The sequence below is a fragment of the Oreochromis aureus genome, linkage group 4 (genome assembly GCF_013358895.1).
Source record: "Oreochromis aureus strain Israel breed Guangdong linkage group 4, ZZ_aureus, whole genome shotgun sequence".
NCBI classification, from domain to species: domain Eukaryota; kingdom Metazoa; phylum Chordata; class Actinopteri; order Cichliformes; family Cichlidae; genus Oreochromis; species Oreochromis aureus.
This window is the reverse complement of record NC_052945.1, coordinates 8,796,736-8,817,332: the sequence shown is the minus strand read 5'-3', so window position 1 is coordinate 8,817,332 and position 20,597 is coordinate 8,796,736. Positions and strand designations below refer to the sequence as shown.

General features: G+C 39.7%; 1 protein-coding gene across 3 annotated transcripts; it reads right to left on the bottom strand.

Annotated features, from left to right (window-relative positions):
- Positions 1-45: 45 nt before the first annotated feature.
- fbxl20 (F-box and leucine-rich repeat protein 20) lies at positions 46-20,462 on the bottom strand. Of its 3 annotated transcripts, none has more exons than XM_039611305.1 (16): positions 20,291-20,462; positions 16,313-16,479; positions 11,110-11,171; positions 10,246-10,300; positions 10,056-10,130; positions 9,037-9,131; positions 8,837-8,905; positions 8,657-8,752; positions 8,137-8,263; positions 7,686-7,760; positions 6,816-6,946; positions 6,356-6,416; positions 6,174-6,218; positions 6,029-6,085; positions 5,691-5,903; positions 46-3,514 (listed from the first exon to the last, which is right to left on the bottom strand). In XM_039611305.1, the coding sequence occupies exons 2-16, from the start codon at positions 16,352-16,354 to the stop codon at positions 3,407-3,409; spliced, it is 1,311 nt and encodes a 436-aa protein (XP_039467239.1). In that variant the 5' UTR covers positions 16,355-16,479; positions 20,291-20,462; the 3' UTR covers positions 46-3,406. The 3 variants fall into 3 exon arrangements, with proteins under 3 accessions (XP_039467239.1, XP_031609307.1, XP_039467238.1); XM_031753447.2 differs by lacking the exon at positions 20,291-20,462 and adding an exon at positions 16,737-16,810; XM_039611304.1 differs by lacking the exon at positions 20,291-20,462 and adding an exon at positions 16,593-16,626.
- Positions 20,463-20,597: the final 135 nt, after the last annotated feature.

The window sequence follows — 20,597 nt, the reverse complement described above, 5'->3', positions numbered from 1 at the left end:
ATAAACCACCATTAACCACAAAGTGAGAACAAGGTCCAAACCAACTCTTAATAATATAGGTATATATTTATTCATACGTACATATTCATTTATAATCGGTTAATTGTAAAAAAAAAAAAACAAAGAAAAAAAAAGGAAAAAGAAAAAAGAAAAAAAGAGATTTACAGTAATTTAACTACAGTCATTGTCAAAACTTTTTTTTGTTTAAATATCTCAGGTGCCAATCTACCCTGAACACACACTTGTAAGTTCACCTGTTGCCCTCTGCCTCTGTCCTTATCCACAACCTTACTCCAGTGTTTAGGATCAAACAAACGGACCCAGAGCGTAACAGCTCGACTTCTGTGTAAACTGGTGGAAGATCTGACACATGCGCACACACACACACACACACACACACACACGGTGTTTTGATACTGTAAGGAAAAAAAAAAAAAAAAAAAAAAAAAGTCTGGTGTTTTGCTGTGTAGAGCCTGTAGTGTATTTCTGTACCATGAAAAAACAGAAGAAAAAAAACTGATGACAAGTCATTTCTTTTGTACATATATAAATCCTTCAGGAGCAAGTTGAGTACTATTAGTTGTAGTCCATGTTGTCGGCATGCGTTTATGACTCAGCCGGTGCGCGACGAGGGCAAGCAGGTTTGACATCCCAGCTCACAGATTAAATTCCCTGACTTTCTTTTTCCTTGAGTTAACTGTCTTAAAACCAGAGCACAGCGACAGAGTGCATTACATTTCTCCACCATTTTGACTCTTGGTTCTTCTCTAATCCCCCATAAACCCCCATTCAAACAAAACAGATCAGACTGGATTACACTGGATTCATCTCTGCTTGTATTATCCTGCTTGTCATAGCTGTCAAATTGCACGCACGCAGACACACCGAACAGAATCGTCATTCTGCGTTTTGCATGATAGATGCCTGTTGCAGAACACATCAAAACCAAAACACAGGGACATTTGCAGGTAATCAAAATTTTGCAGTGGGTTTTCCTGTTTTTGTTGTATTGAACCATTTGGATAGGTGCATTATGGGACAGATCCCATTTGGAACAGCAAGGCATAAAAATGAAGGAGAGAAAAGCACACTTAATGGGGGGAAAAAGAAAATCTTTCCGTCCTTCTCCTTGATGGAAACATTCAATAAGCAGACCGTACGTCATACATACACGTCATTGTGACCGTTAACCCTATTTATAATAATAAAAAAAAAAAAAAAAAAATCTGACTCACATTTAACATTTTGAACAATTGCACTGGTGCGAACACTTCTCCTGGACAAAGACTACACTCTGGACATTAACTAACAATAAACTCCGGATAAAAACAAACCCCGTCAGATCAAAACTAAGGACTGGAAGAGGGCTCAAACTCAACTTGGAGACACTGAACTTGTGACTTCAAACACAAACAGGCAGAATCCAAACCACAGCAAAACAGAAATACAAAGAAAGCTCCAGAGGAAAATCGTGTAGAGGAGAAAGCAGTAAAAGACACATTTATAAAATGAAAAGGGAACAGAAGATAATGAATGAAGCCGGTGCAAGTGTAGGACAAGATAATCCATAAGAAAAGGCGCCAATACTTTAAAGGGCAGGGGAGGGGGCTGAAGTCCATTATAGCCCTCTTTTGTGACAAAAATCATTCCATCATATCTGTCAGCAGGCCAGAGCTGTGCGCTCAAGATTCAGTCAACTTCCTCCACCAGTCTGATCTGGTTGTAACCTCCTGCAGCATCACTGGTCCCAGACAGACAGACGGAGGAGGTCACAGGTGGCAGGGTGCAGCACACTATCACTCAGTCCCCTGCAAGGCCTCATAGAAGTTGAGGAGTCACAGATGCCACTCCAAGATCAAGCACGTCCTTTCGCCACTGCGTGGGGTTCACCAGTTCCTCGTCATCGGAACCATCAAGGACTCGAAAACAAGATCGACTTAATGAAATCAAACTAACTGAAAATAGCTTTACTTTGATTGTTTTCAGTTGGCTTTTTCTTTCCATTGTCCTGGTCTGACACCATGAATTAACGCAGTCGGACCTTTTTTGTTGACAAAAGAGGAAAAAAAAAAAAAAAAAAGTATCTTTTTAACGTCTTCTTTCGTTGACATGAGCCTTCACATGCCAGCATCAGTTTGTCTCACTCCATATCGAGTACTGGGTCATTTTTTTTTACTCTCCAAAAGCTCCAGCACATATTCTCACGCACATCTGCACGTAAACAAGCATGCTCGAGAATCCTCAGAAAGACCCATCAACGGTAATCTCTGCCCCGTCTCATATCATCATGTTGCTGTTTATCTGGCTTCAACTCTCTGACTCCCGCAGTCCTCACGTATTTACATTGAGATTTTAAAAAACTAGAGGTGTTACATGCAACATTTGGCATCTTCTCAAGTCCCCACTTGTAAGCCTTAATTGTCCATTTTTAGAAAAATATTAAACTTTGTCTTCTTTTTTTTCCTCTGCACTATATTGAAGCTTCTGATTGTAACAGAGAGAGGTGAGGGCATATTCGCTGCAAGCGCAGTGTATGCGTTAATTGAGGAATTTTTTTTTCTTTATGTGTTTTTGTGTGTTGTTAGTTGTTAGTAGTCTTCAATTTTGAGATGCCGGTTTTGTAAAGTGTCTCATCATTGCTTTACTGTAAGTGCAAATAGCTGCAAGTATTCTTAATAAAATAACATAAAAAAAAATCAAAGTTTCTGCTGCATTCTTGTGGGGATGTTGGCAGTTAGGTGGCTACATCGCTGCCCCTCTTTTGAAATAAACAGCCTGTAGAACCAAGCGAACACTGGTCGTACTCAAGTGCAGTTCCTGTCTAGAGGTAGCTGTTGAGTTGACCTTTAAACACTAAGGGAATTATGGTTGGGAGTTTGAGTGGGATCTTTCAGCCATGTTTAAAAGCTCAAAGTGCATAATAAGTAAAAAGCTGTAATGGTTTTCAGTTTGAAGAGCCGAACTCATCCGTGAGGATTTTTTTTTGTACTTCATTTGATGGAGAGTTAAATCCCTTAATGGTGATTACATTTTTTAAAACATAAACTTCTTTGTAATACTGGTGTGTCCACTGAACACAGCCCAGGAAAGTCCCGACAGTCCTCCAAAAGTTAATCTGTGTAAATGCGTCTCTTCACTTGAGCTTGTATTAAAGCCTATTGTATATGTTCTGTTTGTGTGCAGTGGTAAGATTTAAGAACGTTTTGGGGAAAGTTACCCAAGACCCTGTAGTGTTGTTTGGCTCTCTCCCTCTCTCTGCAGCTCCAAAAGGGGGACACACCAGCATGTAGTCTGTGACAAGGGGCCAGGAGTGGCGGGGGGGAGCAGGTCAGGGGCCAAATGACTGGCTGCAGGGAGCATGTACGAGGGACACAGGGAGAGGGAAGAGGGGGCTGTTTGCTTTACATCATAGCAGGACACAGCAGCGGCAAAACCTCTGACGGCTGCCCCCAACTGAGGGGGGTGGAGTGACAGGAGCGAAGTATGCATGCACTTTGATGTTAGGCAGATGAGTCTGTAGTAAAAAAAAAAAAACAAACAAACAAACAAACAAACGAGAGAGAAACAGATGGAAATGTGTTAATCGCTCGTACAAATATGTGGAAAGCTGTTCTGGGACATTTAGTACACCAGTAGCTATAGCTTTGCTGCAAACCTCAAGTTTATTTTTGTTTCAGTAACCAAAAACGATATCGCTGTCAAAAAACTGCTGTCGACACAGTCAGGCTATGTCTGATTTTCATTCAAATTCAAAAACTAACATAGGATTCAGTGATGACAAGTCTGACTTGATCTGGACAGAGTGTTCACTCACTGCTGTCAAGGAGACAGTTTGTTTTTCACAGCTTAAGTTTTGATTCATCACTTCATGTGGGTGGATCGATGACTCAGACATCAGAGTTTCATTTGGACAAAATGCATGAATCTGTGTTGTCTGATTCCACCCTCTGCATTACATCTATACTTAGAGAGCACCAGTCTAACCTCCTACATCAATAGTGATAGTAGTTTGCATTTTCAGCATTCTTCTGTAAAAGGACATTACAACAATGTGAGGCACAAATGGCTTGACTGACAAAGCAACTCTAAGAATGCAATACCTTTGTGTTAGTGTTTGTGCTCTTGCTACACAGCATTGTTTACAAAGGTAAACAACTAAACATCCATAGTGGTTTCACACAAGAACTCTGGACAATGTCGGGAGAATCAAGTCCAGACATTGTCTTTAGTTGTCCTTTTCCTTATACATTACACATGACAGGAGTTGTCTGTTTTTCTTGTTACCACTACTTGAAATACTCTGTATGCTTTTTACAAAGCCTGGTGCCTTGGTAGCGCATACACCAGTCACAAAACTCAATTAATTGCTCTACTTTCACACAGGTTAACATGAACATCACACAAACTTTGTGCTAGGTATATTTATTGTCTGCTCTAGCTGAGACAGACATTTGGATTTTAACAAATGGTCATGTGAATTTTTTTTTTTTTTTTTTTTTTTTTTTAAATTGGACTCTATGCAATCCTGTAAAAAAAACTACACATCCACCCCATGATTCAATAAATTGTTGAACCATCTTTAGCAGCAATAAACTGCTAAAGATCAGTTGTTTTCAAGATGACTTTATTCATCTCTAACATTGCTGAGGAGGAATGTTGGAGGAGGAATGTCCCACCCTTCTTTACAACACTGCCTTTTTTTTCCCCCTTCTTAAATGCACAGCTCGCTTAAAGTACGGCCACAGCATTTCAGTCAGGTTTACGTCTGGACTTTGGCTGTGCCTTTGCAACACCTTGATTCTTTTCTTTTTCAGCCATTCTGTTGTAGACTTGCTGCTGTGCTTGGGATCATTGTCCTGCTACATGACCCAGTTTCAGCTCAGAGTTAGCTGTTGGACAGATGGCCTCACATTTGAGAGGAGTTCATGGTCAACTCAATGGCTGCAAGGTGCCCAGATCCTGTGGCTGCAAAATGTTTAAAAGTTACATTTTCTTTTAAAGGCAATTGGTATGAGGTGTGCTAATATGCAGTACTTTGTTTCCACCATACATGCTCACGTTGATCTTATCTGAAATTCTTCCAGATGCCTTGTGATTTATTCAGATGCAAATCTGCAAACCTAAGCCGTGCTGCCTATTTTTAGAGAGAAAAGGCTTTCTACTGGCAAACCTTCCAAACAATCCATGTCTGTTCAGTGTTTTTTATTTCTGCCCAATTGTCCTGTCATGAACATTTAAAATGCTTAGTGAGACCTGCAGTGTCTGAGATCTAGTGCTAGGGTTTTCTTTGCATCGTGTGATCTTAGTGAAAATTGAATGGAACGTCCACTCCTGGAAAGACCATGAAACATCACTATGAACCCCACTATGAAACATCTGCTTTCATAGTGGGGGTCACATTTGCTGATGATCAGTTAACCAAGTGCATTTGATTAGCAGAACCCAGCTGCTACTTACTCAAATACATCCTTACTGCTTCTTCTTAGTTTTTTTTTTTTTTCTCCCCCCCCCCACACAGGGCTGCTTACAGTCCTATGAAAATTGTTTTTTTCACAAGCGTGGTAAGATTTATTCAGTATAGGGTCAAAAAGAAACTGAATACCTTTTACATCAGCAGTACAATTCGTGTTTACCATACATTCTGCAACTGAACAAGCACTTAGTCATTACTCGTAGCCCACACAACTCACCCTTAGTCTCTTAATACCAGCGCGAGTGATCTGCTGGCAGTCATAGAGCTCGATGCGATCCAGACTATGGCAACTCTTCAGGTGCTCCAGTGAGGCATCTGTGATCAGGGGGCAGTTGTCCAGCTCTATCACCTCCAGACGGTCGTGAGCACAGGGGCCACTGCCGAGGTGTCTGATGCCATCATCAGTAATCAGCTCACAGTGGGACAGACTCTGCAGGAACATTGTGTTACCAATACAGATGCTCTATTACTAAACTGTCTATGAAAACAGCCATGCCATTATGCTTGAAAATGCTGCAGGAACAAAATATGTTTGAGTGGCAAGCACACACTTACCAGGACTTGCAAACGGGGGCAGTGGATAGATAACTGGATGAGTGTTCCATCTGTGATCTGATGCAAAAGTGAAAGGAACACAATTCTCTTAAGCGAAGAAAAGGAGAAAACAGTTCAACCATTATATACCATATTGTTTATTTACCTGCACACATTCTTCTAAATCCATCTTCTCAAGCTCGTGACAATTCTATAGAGAGAAATAACAGAGAAGAAGAAAGATTGCATAATCACTATGGATTTATGCATTTTAAAAGATTCTGTTGGATCCAAAGTTCTGCTTGCCATTTATCTGCAATGCAACCAGGAGGCAGACACCACACTCACCCTTGCTAATGTAGTGAAGCCCACGTCTGTAAGCTGAGAGCAGCGAGCCACTTCTAATATTCTAAAAGGAGGAACACAATGAAGAGTTATACAGTTGAAGGATCACTTAGAGTCCAAAATTTTGAGTTCTTTCACACTTAAAAGGTAACTGGCTCTACAGTCACAGGCCTCAAGATATCTGTACTGCAGACAGGTCAGTGTAATTTCTTTTATTTTCATTCCATTACCTCAATCCTGCAATCTTTAAGCTTAAAATGAGAATTCAGGTCTTTCTTTTTTGGAATTTGAAAGCATAAGAACAGCCTCCCAAACATCAGGCAGCCAGGATAAATATTGTCAAACAATTTGAAAACACTCTTGAAACAAAGATTAGTTGGATTTTTATATAAAACAAACTAAATATTTAGCAGCTTCTCGCAAAACTCAGAACAAAGTTTGATGTGTAGGTGTGTGAAGTCACCTGAGGCGGGGGCAGTTCTGTCCCAGAGCATGCAAGATGGCATCTGTGATGTTGCCACAACCTGACACACACAGAGACTGCAGGCGGTGACAACCCCGGCAAATTGTGATGAGGCCCTCATCTGTGATCTGCTGCTCACAGAAAGACACAGTACGTGTTTGTGTATGAGGGAAGTGAATCAAATCAACATCCACTGGGAAATGTAAAAACATGCCTTCTCTGTGCAGTGCTCTCTGGTAGATGTGCAAAAGCAAACAGTGTACAACCCTGTGTCCAAAAACAGTTATACAAACTATAACGAAAAACAGAATAATATCAGTGTCACCTTCATATTAATATGAAAGCATCACTTTCTTTGGGATGCTCTTTATTTACCCAAACAGTTTGCATTTCACCTAGTTCTGTTTTTTTTTTTTTTGTTAAATTACCCTCTTTTCCATTTAAGCATTTCCCCACCACAACCGTCAAGAAATATTTGATGAAATTCATAAAGAGCATACATTTTTAAAAATGAGTTTTAACAATTGATATGGTGTCTTTCTACTACTGTTGATATTGTTGTAAAATGATTAAATGTAACACATTTGAGTTTTTTTATTTTTTTAGGTGCTGTTTTAGAAAACTCATAAGGTACATGTTAATAACAGGTGAAAGAAAGCTTCCCCATAAAAAGAAAAGAAAAAGAAAACAAAAATACTAAAAAGCAGACGGCAACAAAAAGAAGGCTATAGTGAAACAATGACAAAAATCAAAGACGAGATATGAGACGAGAAAGAGATGCAGAGGGGGACTAACTGGATTGTGTGAGCAGGCTTTATGGTCTGGATGTCCGTGTTCTGTGTTTCTTCTACTCTTGTTAAATGTACTTACTGAGCATGTCTGCAAGTTCAATGTGACCAATTCTGGACAGTGAGCTCCGATATGCTTTAGGGCCTCGTCTTCTAGCTGTGGAAAAGATAAGCATTGGGAAAGAAAACTGACATCTCAATAAGGAATTTCATAAGAAAAATAGTCAAAATCAGTGCAGACTGTTCTTTTTATTTTATTTATTTATTGTTTTTTTTTTTTTTTAATCCAATGTCTGTCCCTGATGGTATGCTTTGTTGCACGGGAAATTATTTCTTTTATGTGTGCAGTTGCCGCTTTTTCTTGCAATAAATTCACTACAGTGTTGACCGATAGAAAACAGAGCACCTATGAAGTCACTACTTTGAAACTGACAGGATATATTAAAAAAAAAAAAAAAAATCTAATATGTTCAATAAAACGTTACACAGAATGAAATTGCCAGCAACTTATTATAACATAATCACATGTGTACCTGGGTGCAGCCCTTGAGGAATAGACATTTGAGACCAGGGCAGGAGCGCACCAGGGCCTGGATGCCATCCTTCGTGACTTGATCACACCAGGAAATGTTCAGCTGCTCCAGCAAAGGACAACCCTCACTGAGAATAGAACAAAGAAAAGGGTGAGCAGTGGAAATTTGCAAATGATGAAAGGTGCAATGACAATTAGGGGAAATGTTAAATGCATAACAAAATTGAAATGTTCTCACATTATTCGTATCTCTTCTGTGACTTGTGTAGGTTTAAAAAGAAAAAATGAATCATAGCCAACAAGTGGTACATAGGGCTGAAGGGGACTTATTAAGCTAATTTCCAGCTTCATATATTTATTCCGGAAATCAGCTAAATGGTCATGTTAATAGAAGGCATTCACCACTGTAATATTATGTTTGAGAGGGGAAAAAAAAAAGAACAGACATAACAGGTTCACTTTGATACATGTGCTTTAAATTTAGTGGAAAAACAGTATATCAAAATAACAACTGGGCATACCTGAGAGCTTTGAGTGAAAGGTTGGTGATGGAGGTACACGAGGCGAGGTCCAGGTGCTTTAGCTTTGGACAAAACTTACTGAGGCTATTACACGTGCTGCAGAAGAACAATACAGTGATAAAAGTGTATTACGATACGTTAGATACATTAACCGCACTGCTGCATGGACTGTTACTATACCTGTCTGTGATCTTGGTGCAACCGTTCAGATTAAGCACCTCAATGTTCCTGCAGTTCTGTGAGAAAGTCCTAAAGAGAGAGAGAGAGAAAAAAAGAAACACTTGTGTGATATCAGTCATTCTGCAATTCTCTCATTGTCTCCCCTCAGGGTCTGCACTAGTAGGAGAATTTCAATCAGGCGAGGTCCTCAATAAACTCACCTCAGGGCACTGTCACCCACACCCAGGCAACCCCGCAGGCTCAGCTTCCTAAGGAATCCCCCACATCGCTTTGAAATATTCTCCACCACCCGACCCTGCAACAAAAACAACACACTCTTTCTGCTGTATTTGTTTCTACAGCACCTTTAAAGTACTGAGTATAAAGTGACATATAAGCTGCGATCATAAAGTTCACAGACTCCACCTAAAACAAACAAAGATGACACACATGGTTTATATTTGGCTCATTTACCCTTCAAGATCAACTTCTCTTGCACTAGAAAGCCTCCAAAGTCCCAGCCATTTTTACATTGGTCTCTTAGAGTTCATCGCAGGTCACGTTCGTATAAACCGCATATCTGCGATTTTTCCGTGGAGCTCAAAACTGACACAGCATTAATGTGTTCTGGTGGTTAGAAATTGTTCTGCGACTCACAGACCATGGCTGCTTATAAGGGGAGTACAACCAGGGGCATACTGGTCATTATTTATTTATTTATTTATTATTTTTACACATTGATGGGGTTGAGAATTCATCTTGCAGGGTTAGACTGTCAAAGTGGAGTTCTACTATTCCCCAGAGCTTTTCTATGGAGGACATATGACTGAAATAACCTGAATCGTGGTACTAAAAATCCAGTTTTACGCCATACCTAAACAGTTTTCACCCACAACCCATCCTGCTCATCAAATTAGTCTGACTTCATCATCTTCTTCACAATTAAAACTATGCTGATACTGGGATGGGCTCAAACCTAAGGCTATAGATGGTTATTGATACACCCAAGGAGATCCAAACAAACTGCAAGCTGAATATCCAAATGAAGGTGATAAAAGTGGAACTTCCAGGCAGGGCCCAAAAAATAGCAACTGCACTTTAAGGGGCACAGTTCTGCCTAAGAAGACTACCATGAAGGGTAGATGGGTCAAATTTGAAGCATGATTGTTTTTTAATAGTTGGAGTTGCAAACATTTATTATTGCATCTGTTAATAATAAGATATAATGAAATTAACCAACTTCAATGTCCCTCTGAAAGTCAAAGAGGTCGATTCGTTGCCAGTTGCTGCCATCCAAGGCCAGAACATTCCAGGACTAAAAACAGGGTGTGGAGGGGAGTGGACAGAAAGTCTGAGCTATTTAGCATGCACACGCAGAACACATACTATAACTGAGACCACATACGCACACCTTGTGAACACAGACTCACCCGTGAGACCTGGGCACAGCGACAGAGTGTCACCACATCCAGAAAGGAGAAGATTCTAGAAGACAGACAGGGACGGTTTAGAGACCATGATTCCCCGCTGCCAGAAGCTTCCTCTTTACTGCCCTCAACGCAACCCTGTGTGTGCTTCCCCTAACAGCAGAGTGGTGTTGACTAAATCAGCTAATATTGCTTTTACTGTCATCAAAATACATATTTCCCTGCTTGCAGAACAGATATGTTTTCTTAAAGTGAGGTCCTGACGGGGAAGGCATTTCTTCCTAAGGAATAGAGTTGGATACCGATTAGAGGATCCTACAATGCAGCAAAAAACTGAATTGGGGTTGAAGCAGGGATGCAGTGAGTTGCAGCAGTCTGCCAGCCTCACAAATCACGGCACTGCACCAGGCCAAGCAGCACAGAGTCAGCAGCCGCAACACAGACAGCTTGGTTGGCAAGGCCGAGGTTTGAGTTATGGCCTTCATTTTGTGTTTGCTAAGAGGCTTGTGAGCCCCCCCCCTTTTTTTTTCTCTCAAATCAATTTAAAAGTTTTATAACCATGAGCATCTGTTTGTAATTATGCTTTTAGCACTGGTTGAGCAGTGGGTGTGTAGAGCCAAGAGAAATTGGCATCCTAGTGTTTGGAATCTTTGTTTAAAAAGGGCAAGTGAACATAAACGATATGATTGTGAGACACACAATATTTGCGTGTGTTAGGGTTACACACAGAGGATGGAGGTGCTGCCTTTGAGTATGATTTTGTGCTATAGTAAAGTCATGAATGTGACTGGAAATTTCAACATGCAAATTTTGCTTTCCTCAAAAAACAAAAAAAACTGCAAGGAAGTGCATCAAAATGTCACTCACCTTAGCAACAGCTCTTTAGGCAACTTCTTATTGATGACTGCCTCATCACTATTTGTGAACATCTGAAAGGGTGGAGAAGATAATATCAGTCCTGGCAGCCTATTACAAAGTGGCCGGGGCCCCTTTCATCCCCTCTCCTCACTCAAGGACAGCCCCAACACATAAGCAAGGATAAAATCTCATCAGCTGAGATGGATTCAATGTCAATTCCCAGAAAACACGAAGGGTGACAGAAGATAAAGCCACACAGGCCACAGCAAGATGGGACTTTGTACTGTCAACTACAAGGCTGCAATGGCCTATGCTTTCATGTTATCTTTCCTGCGTGCATATTCCGCCTTAGTATACGTGCTATTGAGTAAGACCCAGTGTTTAAAACAATAAGTACTGAAACTTTAAACTGGAATTGGTTACAGTACCATATATCTTTTGTGACTCTAAGACAAATAATTCCAGCTTCAGTAAACAGCTAATGGGTTTCCACACAAATAACTGCATGCTGTGTGAGCACAAATTTGAGTCTAATCCACAGAAAAAAAGTCACAGTAAACAAAGAGACAATAAATTTGCATTTATTGAGTCCCGGCTACACACACCCTTCTTACTGAGGAATTTAGGGTTCCCATAATTTGTGGGAAATGATACTGTGCTAAATCACTGAATGCAAGATGTTGAGACAATGGTCCTTGGAAGCACGTACTCAATCACAACAGGATGAACGAAGCAACATCTGGCTCAATCAATTTTTCTCCAAAGATTCAGAAAAAAAAAAAAAAGTTTATACCACGGGCGGATCTGGCGTGTAAATAAAATGTGACGGAAGGCACATGTTAATTACATGAGGTAAAAGATTTATGACAAGATCAACAAGGTGTTTGTCAATTCTTATTTGCACTTCTTGAGAGAAACAAATACCACCAATTTCAAAAAGAAAGATTTATTTACCCAGTTTTAACAAAGGGAATGATTTAAAGGTCCCAGCAGAATTCTATTTTGATTATTGGTGTTTATCCTGAAGCCACACAATAGCTTCAGATTTTGAGGGACGTGCACATAAACCCATTCATCAACTTACAAAAACAGACTGACATGTCTGCCAGATGAAATTGAGGCCTGGATCTTTACGAAACACACAAGCGCGCACACACAAATAAGGCATCTCGGGGTCAAAGCTGTACTTCTGATAAAAACAAACTCTCTCTCAAGCTGCACACACACTCACAGCTGTGTGCGGGGGCTGCCTGCCAGCGCAGACGTGTAAAATTTTGAGGGAGTAAGAAGGGACAGACATTTGCTGTTTGGATTTGGGGCAAATTGACTCTGACAGCACGCCTTCCAGAGCGTTTCTTTCTGGCCAAATAATCCAGGGCCGTTTCAAAAGAAGCAGATGTGCGTGGTCAACAGCCATACACAGTACCCTTTTGTAATCTAACATAAATTGATGCTGTATGAATGTGAGCATTACGTTTTCTCCACTGCTCCGCTATAAACAGTAATGCAGGGGGTTAAAAAAAACAAAAACAAGCTGGGTGTTCTGTAGTTTGTAGTAAACTACTGCAAAGGCAAAAGGGTAATTTTATTTTTAGGAAATCTGTAAATGTTCCTTCCTGCCAATAAATAATTAAATTCTGGTTGTTTGATTGAAAGGAGGGGCTTATATTTGAGTTTTAGGTTATTATTGCATACATGCACAGATTGAATTAGGCACAACTAAATATGGTGAAGTCTAGGAACCCGTTTAAGGTTAGAAATTTAAACCAGTTTAAACCTCCAAAACAGTTGTTTACATATTCTTTCTAATTAGTGAATACAATGAGTGGCCATTTAAGTATCTATTTTTCCAGTCTGTTGGGTGGTCTTTTGTTAACAGAGTAAAAGTACAACAGCTTAGTGCTTGCAGCAGAGCTGTGTATTTAACACAACTTCCTTCCCTGCCTTTCAAAGTAAAACACTCACTGGCAGACTGCATTTTTGGTTTCAAGCTTCTTATAACTAACCACCAAAACCTAAAAGCTACTGAGCATACCATTTGTTAAATTTGCTTGGAATTAAAATCCTAGGTTAGCGAACAACAAAGGCTTTGTTTAGCTCATATCATAAATTAAGCCCAACTGATAGATTACTTGGCCAATATCATCAACTGACAGTGGCAGACGCTGTCGATCCCTGCCACAGTGTGACCACACTCCTATCGCCAATTTAGAATGACCAATTAACCCAACTTCTATTTCTCTGAACTGCAGTATCTGTGAGCAACGGGGGGAAACGAGCAAATTCCACACAGAACCCAGGGCCTTCTCACTTTGAGATGACAGTGCTAAATGTTGCACCACCACAAACCACTTAAAAAAAACAAAAACAAAAAACAACAGCTGTAATTTACAAATCTTCACATTGTTTGTCCAGCTGAGCAGCTTCATTGTTTAAAACAGTCTCGATCCTTTTTGCAGAATCCCAGCCCCTCCTCATTCCCAAGGGGTCAAATACTGCAGATATGTCAACAGCTAGAGTCTCACAGAGACACATTAGGTGTCATTTGGCACTGGCATGAGGTTATAGGAACAAATATGACACATCATGCTTGCCACATATAAATGGTTGTTGATCTGAAAATATTTTACTTGTTATATATTCTATTTATTAGTATTTGATAAATATTTAAAACTATACTTATTTTTCTTTAACATATGCATGTATATTTCAGTTTAGTCTTTACCTTATCAAGATACCAGGTTTATTTTAGCTACACATTCCCATTTCTGTTACATTGACTTTAGTTTTTTAACTGTTGTAACTGAATTTCCCCAAATCCTGGCTAAATAATTACATCGCATCTTATCTTAGCTTGTCTTAGTGGACTTCTTCACATAGTGGGAAAGACCAAACAGGACATAAACTGCAGTCTTCTGGATGACAAACATGTAACTTTTAGCCTCTCATTTTGGACTCAGTTTGTCACTCAGCATCTAATATTTTCATGATTGGCATTGGGTACTTGAAACACCAAAGTACAACTTGTGTGTTCAATGGGATCTGATGGAACAGTAGTAGCTGATGCCCCCAACTGATCATATCACAGCTAATCATTTGCTGGTGCAAAGTCCAGCGGCATCTTCACTTTAAGTTATTACCTAGTGTTTTAAATAGACTGCTTAAAAGTTTATAAGCAATGAAAACATCAATTTTCATACTGCTGGTTGATATGTCGATATCCAGATTTTTTACTTCCTAAAAATATCCTCATCAACCCCCAAATCCAATATTGGAGAGACTCTAATACTAATGATAAATAAACCGTATCACATTAGGCTTTTTATTCTAGTGAGTGCATTAACTTGTCAAAGACAAAAAACAGATTTAATTATCGGAGTTTAATCATTTTTATTTCACTGGTAGAGCAAATACAGGATTGGGAAAAATATATATATTTTTGGCTCCAACGTCTTTTCATTAGCTTCCTGTTAAATCTAGAATCAGGTTTTAAATCTTCCTCATATACAAAATGTAAAATAATTTGGCCCAGTCATATCTTAAAGACCTCATAGTACATTGTTATGCTAACTAAACATTTTGTTCTTAGACAGCAGGCCTACTTGTGTTTCCTAGAGTTTTTAAAAGTAGAATAGGAAGCAGAGCCTTCAACTATCCAGCTCCTGCAACAGTTATACTGCAACAGTCTCAGCCTGCTGGGTGGCTTCCCATGATGCACTGACCATTTCCTCTTCACTCATTTCTTTTCACCCTCCATGTGTTTAATACACCACAACTGCATGTAATTTTTGGTAATTATTAAATTCTGCTTCTCTCTCCCATACTTTGCCTTGTGTGCCATCTCTCTCTGCTCCCACAATTGGTCACAGTGGATGGCTGTCCCTCCCCGAGCATGGTTCTGCTGGAGGTTTCTTTCTGTTAAAATTCAGTGTTTCCTTCCCACTGTTGCCAAGTGCTCCCTCATTGGTGGTCATAATATTGTTGGGGTTTCTTAAAAAATTTGAAGATCTTTACCTTACAATATAAAGTGCCCCGAGGAAACTGTTGCTGTGAATTGGTGCAATAATAGATCAAATTGAATCAAAATTAGTTTATTGGCCTTTTGTCCTTTAGAAATTGAAGTAAAAAAAAAGTACATAAATTTCTGAACTACACAAAACAACAACACACAAAACCTTAACTACAGAATGGTCGAAAAATAGAAACACTTTTATCTTGAAGGCAAAACGTCGCAATTTCCGCTTCTCCCCTCTCCTAAATCCAGATACCTTTAAACAGCAGCTCCACCGCAGCTGTCGGGCCAGAAGGTAACGGCCTGAGTCCTCTGAGTCGTCAGCTGTTCACCGTTAAAAATAAATAAAACCACACACAAATCCCACGCTAGCTGGGGATTAAACAACATCAAATGCTCGGGCTATACAGGCCAATGTCAGTGGCCGCATACATTTGTTTGTATACAAGTTCGCACCAAAATATTCAGCTACGCTTGCGCGGCTGCGACACAAAGTTTATGGTAATAGCCTTGCATTGGAAAAAAAACCGAACAACAACGACACTGTAGGTAGAAGGCGTACATATGGGCATTTTTAGACGAGTATAGGTTATGATGTGTGTTGCACTGTTGTAGCTCGGCACTATTTTCAGATATTTTGTGCTAACACCGGGTGCAGGTAGCAGACTGAGGCCACCACCGCCGCAGCGGCTATAGATATAGCATACATAACAAGGTCTCAAAAGAGAGAAGGGGGAAACTTAACAATCCTGCCTATAAGGATAATTTTTAAGCAGCTTCTTTTCAAAGTGAAACACCTAAATCCTCAACTTCTGCTCATTATGTTGACGTGTGCCGAAGCTTTCCTCGGCGTGCTCTGTGTAGCCTCATTGTCTTTGTTTTGACGGCGCAAAGGGAAACGAGGACAACGTTTAAAGAGCACTCAAAATGCCTTGAAAGTGGCTGCGAGCAGCACGTCGGCTTTAGTGGAAAATACCGACGTGCGTCCTCACCACGCCAGGCCTATATGTTTGAATAACACAACAGTGTTTGACCTAATCCCAAACACCGACTGCGGAAGCTGCATCAATAGCCTCCCCATAAGCGCAGTTTTATAATAATTATAGCAACAGTCAACACGCAGGCCCGCATCCTAGCGGTTATATCGGCTATTTTAAATGTGTTTCAGTGACTGTCAGTTGATGGAAATAATTAACTCACCTCAAACCGGCTCCGCGAAACACCATTTACCTCCTTCCCCATGTCGGACGCTGGTAAACCGACTCAATGGATTCGGTGTAGGCGCAGTAAAATGCAGATACGGGCCCTCTCCACGATTATCATGCTACCGTCCTCTCGGTAGCTCCGGTGGTTTGATGTATTTTGACCTGTACCACGAACCACAAAACCTCTTGTTACCGATAAAAACAAATCATATGGATTGCGAGCAGCAGCAAGCCAGCCATAAGCCACTTCTCTTATCAGCTCGATTCGCCCTCACCTCCTCCTCCCCCTATAAGCACAGCTTTCTATCCATCCACACAATAGCCCGACAGGAATGGGGCAGACTAAAATTCAACCGGTACAACCCCTACATCCATAATAAATAAATAACATTAATATGAAAAATAATAAATATAATGACCTTGCTCAGTGCGCACTATTTCTCGCTCGCTGGCTGCTCCTTTAACCAAAGCTCACAGAGGAGCAAATATAAATATCAAAGTGGGGTGTCAACCATTTGCCCGCACACGTAGCATGAATACCTATGGGTTTGGGGCCACATGTTATAATTAAAAAGTTAGATCAGATTCAAAGTTCATACGGACTTTGTGAGAAAACACAGGCTAAAAATTATGTTTCTCGTATAGTATGAAACAAAAACATCTGAAGTGAAGTGCATGTCTGATATGAGTACTGCCACTTGAAGACCTTTCCACTGTATTAAAAACAGTATTAAAACCAGAATAGAACCTGTGAGTTCGGCCTTTTATTAACTATCAGTAACGGTTAACACTCGTTTTTAGGTTATTCTATCTCATCTTCTGTTATTAAACATTCCAACTTTGTTATTGCAATAGGGAAACGCCACTTCCTCGTTTCTCCTCGGGCACACCCCTCTTCAACAGCGTGTCCAATCAGCATCCAAGGACGGCAGCTCGTAATACTGCGTCATCGTAGAGCGTAAAACTAACACGCCAGTCAACACTGAGCATTCAATATATCTATAGCAAAGCCAGTGATAGTTAATATGTTCTCTTAATTTCTAATACGCAAATAGTAGTGTGTGACTGGGGTATGGTGCTCTGTAACTTTAAGAAAACAGTGATTTTCAATTGATCAATTATCTCCTGATGCTCCTTAGGATAAAGAAACACCTTTTAAAATGTGTGTAAACAACATACTCTTTTTGGGTTCTTTTAGTCCCAAAGTTTGAATTTGAAGAGGACCTTTGCATCTTTTGTTCTTTACTCACTGGCCACTTTATTAGATACATCTGTTCAACCGCTCTTTAATGCAGCTATCTAATCAACCAATCGCATGGCAACAACTCAATGTATTTCAGCTTCTAGAAATGGTCAAGTAGATTTGTTGAAGTTCAAATTTATCATCAGAATGGAGAAGAAAAAGTTATTCAAGAGATTTTGAATGTTACTTGGTTGTTGGTGACAGATAGTCTGGTGTGAGTATTTTAGAAACTGCTGATCTACAGGGATTTTCCCACACAACTGTTTCTAGGGTTTACAGGGAACGGTCCAAAATAAAGAGGAAATATCCAGTGAGCAGCAGTTCTCTGGGTGAAAATGGCTTGTTGATGTCAGAGGTCAGAGGAGAGTGGCCAGACTGCTTCAAGCTGTGTGAAAGGCAACAGCCACTCAAATAACCACTCATCACAACCAATCTATGCAGAAGAGCAATCATGAATGCACAACACATCAAACCTTGGAAAAACGTTATCTGGTCTGATAAGTCTTGCAACATTTGGATCTTCGGATATTCTGATGGCTGCTTCCAGCACGATAACATGCCATGTTGCAGAGCTCATATAACTGGTTTCCTTAAATGACAGTGAGTTCACTGTACTCTAACAGCTTCTAGAATCAACAGATCACAATCCAATAGAGCCCCTTTGGGATGTGATGTATAATGGGAGCTTTATATCATGGATGTGCAGCTGACAAATTTGTAGCAACTGTGTGATGCTATGATGTCAATATGGATCAAAATGTTTTCAGGATCTTATTGCATCTGTGCCATGAATAATTAAGGCAGTTCTGAAGGCAAGTGTCTCGGTACTGGCAAAGTGTACCTAATAAAATCAGTTATGAGTGTATATGCAAATGTATTAATCTACAAAAATACACACCCAGAAAGAGGCATACAGTAGAAGACAATTTTATCCCTAAAGGAATAATCCAAACAAATGTGCTCTCTAGTACTGTTCATTGGACCTCAGTGTTTTAATACTCTTAATATGTGATATGTGGAAGCTACCTGGTTTCCTATTTCAGTTACAAGTAAGGCATTAAATACCCGACTAGGTTTATTCTGTCTAGGTCTTGTATATCAGTGACATAGAGGTGCAGATGATAGTACTGTTTTCTCACAGAAATAAGGTTGGGGTTCAACCTTTTCCAGGCATTTTCTTGATTTTCTTTGGTCCAAAGACAGATGCTTGTTATGTTAATGGAGTAGTTTTCAAACAGTGTGTTGTTACCAGGGAAAAATGTTGAAGGTTTTCTGAAGGTGGGGCATTAAAAAAACAGTTTGACAACAGAGATGTGAGATAGATAAAGCTCTGAATATTAAGGAAGACTAGAAAAGAAATAGTTAGTTCACATGAATGAAAGTTAAATTCCAAGTATAGGAATGACAAGTAATATAAAATGTGTTTATATACCCAATTTTACTAGTCTTTTAAAGGGTTTGTTTTTGTATTATCACATTATATTAAAAATTAACACCCAAAACTTGCTCTGTGAAGTACAAATCACAAGCGTATAAATAGGTACCTGCTGTCAAAAAAAACGATGTGCGACTTTCATGAAAATTAAGGAAGAAAACATTGGGGTTAACTTTAAAGTTTAGCAAGATTTACATGTAAGATAATCGGTAGATTATCCGTAGTAGCAGTTAACGGACTTTAGTTGGATCTAAATGAAGCAGCTAGGGTGCCTTCACACTGGCTGCACCGCAAGCTAAAAAAAACCCCTAACCACTGTTGAATAATTCTCACATTCATTATTTTATTTTATTTTATTTTTAGATAAAGAACAAAATATTCATTATTCAATCATTTTGAGGAAATATCCCAAAAGCATGCTTTTCCCAAAAAAGCTCTCTCTCAGTCGTACTTTTGCATGACTTTTTGTTTTAACACTCCTCCAGTAGCAGGATATGAACAAGTGCAACAAATAGAGTGAAGAAAGGGAGGTCATCGGGGGACAAAGAGACATCAGAGGGAACAACAACAAGAACTGTGTCTTTGTGTGTGTGTCTGTAGCTTGAAAGCGTTTTATCAGAAAGACATAGAAAAGTTTTGACCCAGAAATGCCTTATTTGTGTGTTTCGTAAAGATCCAGGCCTCAATTTCAACCAGCAGACATGTCAGTGTGTTTTTGTAAGTTGGGTGTGTGTGTGTATAAATGCACTTAAATATAGCATTGTCCTTAAAAAATCTGAAAGATCTCTGCTTAATTATCCATTTTTTTCAGTAAGATAAAGTACAGCTCTCTATTTAAACTATACTGTGTACACGTAAACCTGAAAATCCTAAACCACAGATACCCACAGGGAAACTGTCACATGTCAGTCACAGGGCAAGAACATATGCTGTTTTTCTTTCATGGCAGCTTTGGTTCATTCACTGCCTTCCAAGTGACCATTGTCTGATTGTTGTATTGTTTAAGACATGTAGATTTCTATTTATTTTACCAATACGCAGGATGCTGATCCATCTGCTGATATGTAAAGTACTATTAAGGAGACAAGCCCAAACATAAAGTCATGCTTTGGTGGATTTCTCCTAAACACTTTGCAAGATCTTCTCTTTGCTTTTTTTTGTCTTACTAGAGCATTACTTAAACACGGATTTCTCTGGGATAGCATAATAAAAGACTACTACATTTTGAAAGACGCCCACCTAAGACTGGACCTCATGCTTATCTTGTGAAGCAGAACTTATTAAAAAGACCTTACCATGTATGTTAATGAACCTTAGTAGTAGGTTAAATATGTTGACGCTTTCAGGACCCAGAGGCAGTTGCCTGCTGCCTGTTGATAATAAGACTTTGCTCTATTAGCTTTGCCCCAGTGTCTTCCTTTTCTGTTCCAACAAGCTCAACATTTAACAACCCATCATGAGCCTGACGTCTAACATGTGTGTTGTTTTAAATGTGTTATCTGAAACTTGGAAAGTTTTTAAAAACGTACTTTTGCAAATTAGTACATATCTCTTCATTTTACGTCTCTGTCGTGTCGCCATGAGGACGGTGGGCGGGATCTT

Excerpts from the sequence above, each read along its gene's own strand:
- fbxl20 (XM_039611305.1), bottom strand. The coding sequence starts at position 16,354 with ATGGGGAAGGAGGTAAATGGTGTTTCGCGGAGCCGGTTTGAG. Across the intron at positions 8,753-8,836 it reads TGCACCAAGATCACAGACAG|CACGTGTAATAGCCTCAGTA; the intron begins GTATAGTAACAG and ends GTTCTTCTGCAG. Across the intron at positions 6,417-6,815 it reads CAGAACTGCCCCCGCCTCAG|AATATTAGAAGTGGCTCGCT; the intron begins GTGACTTCACAC and ends TCCTCCTTTTAG.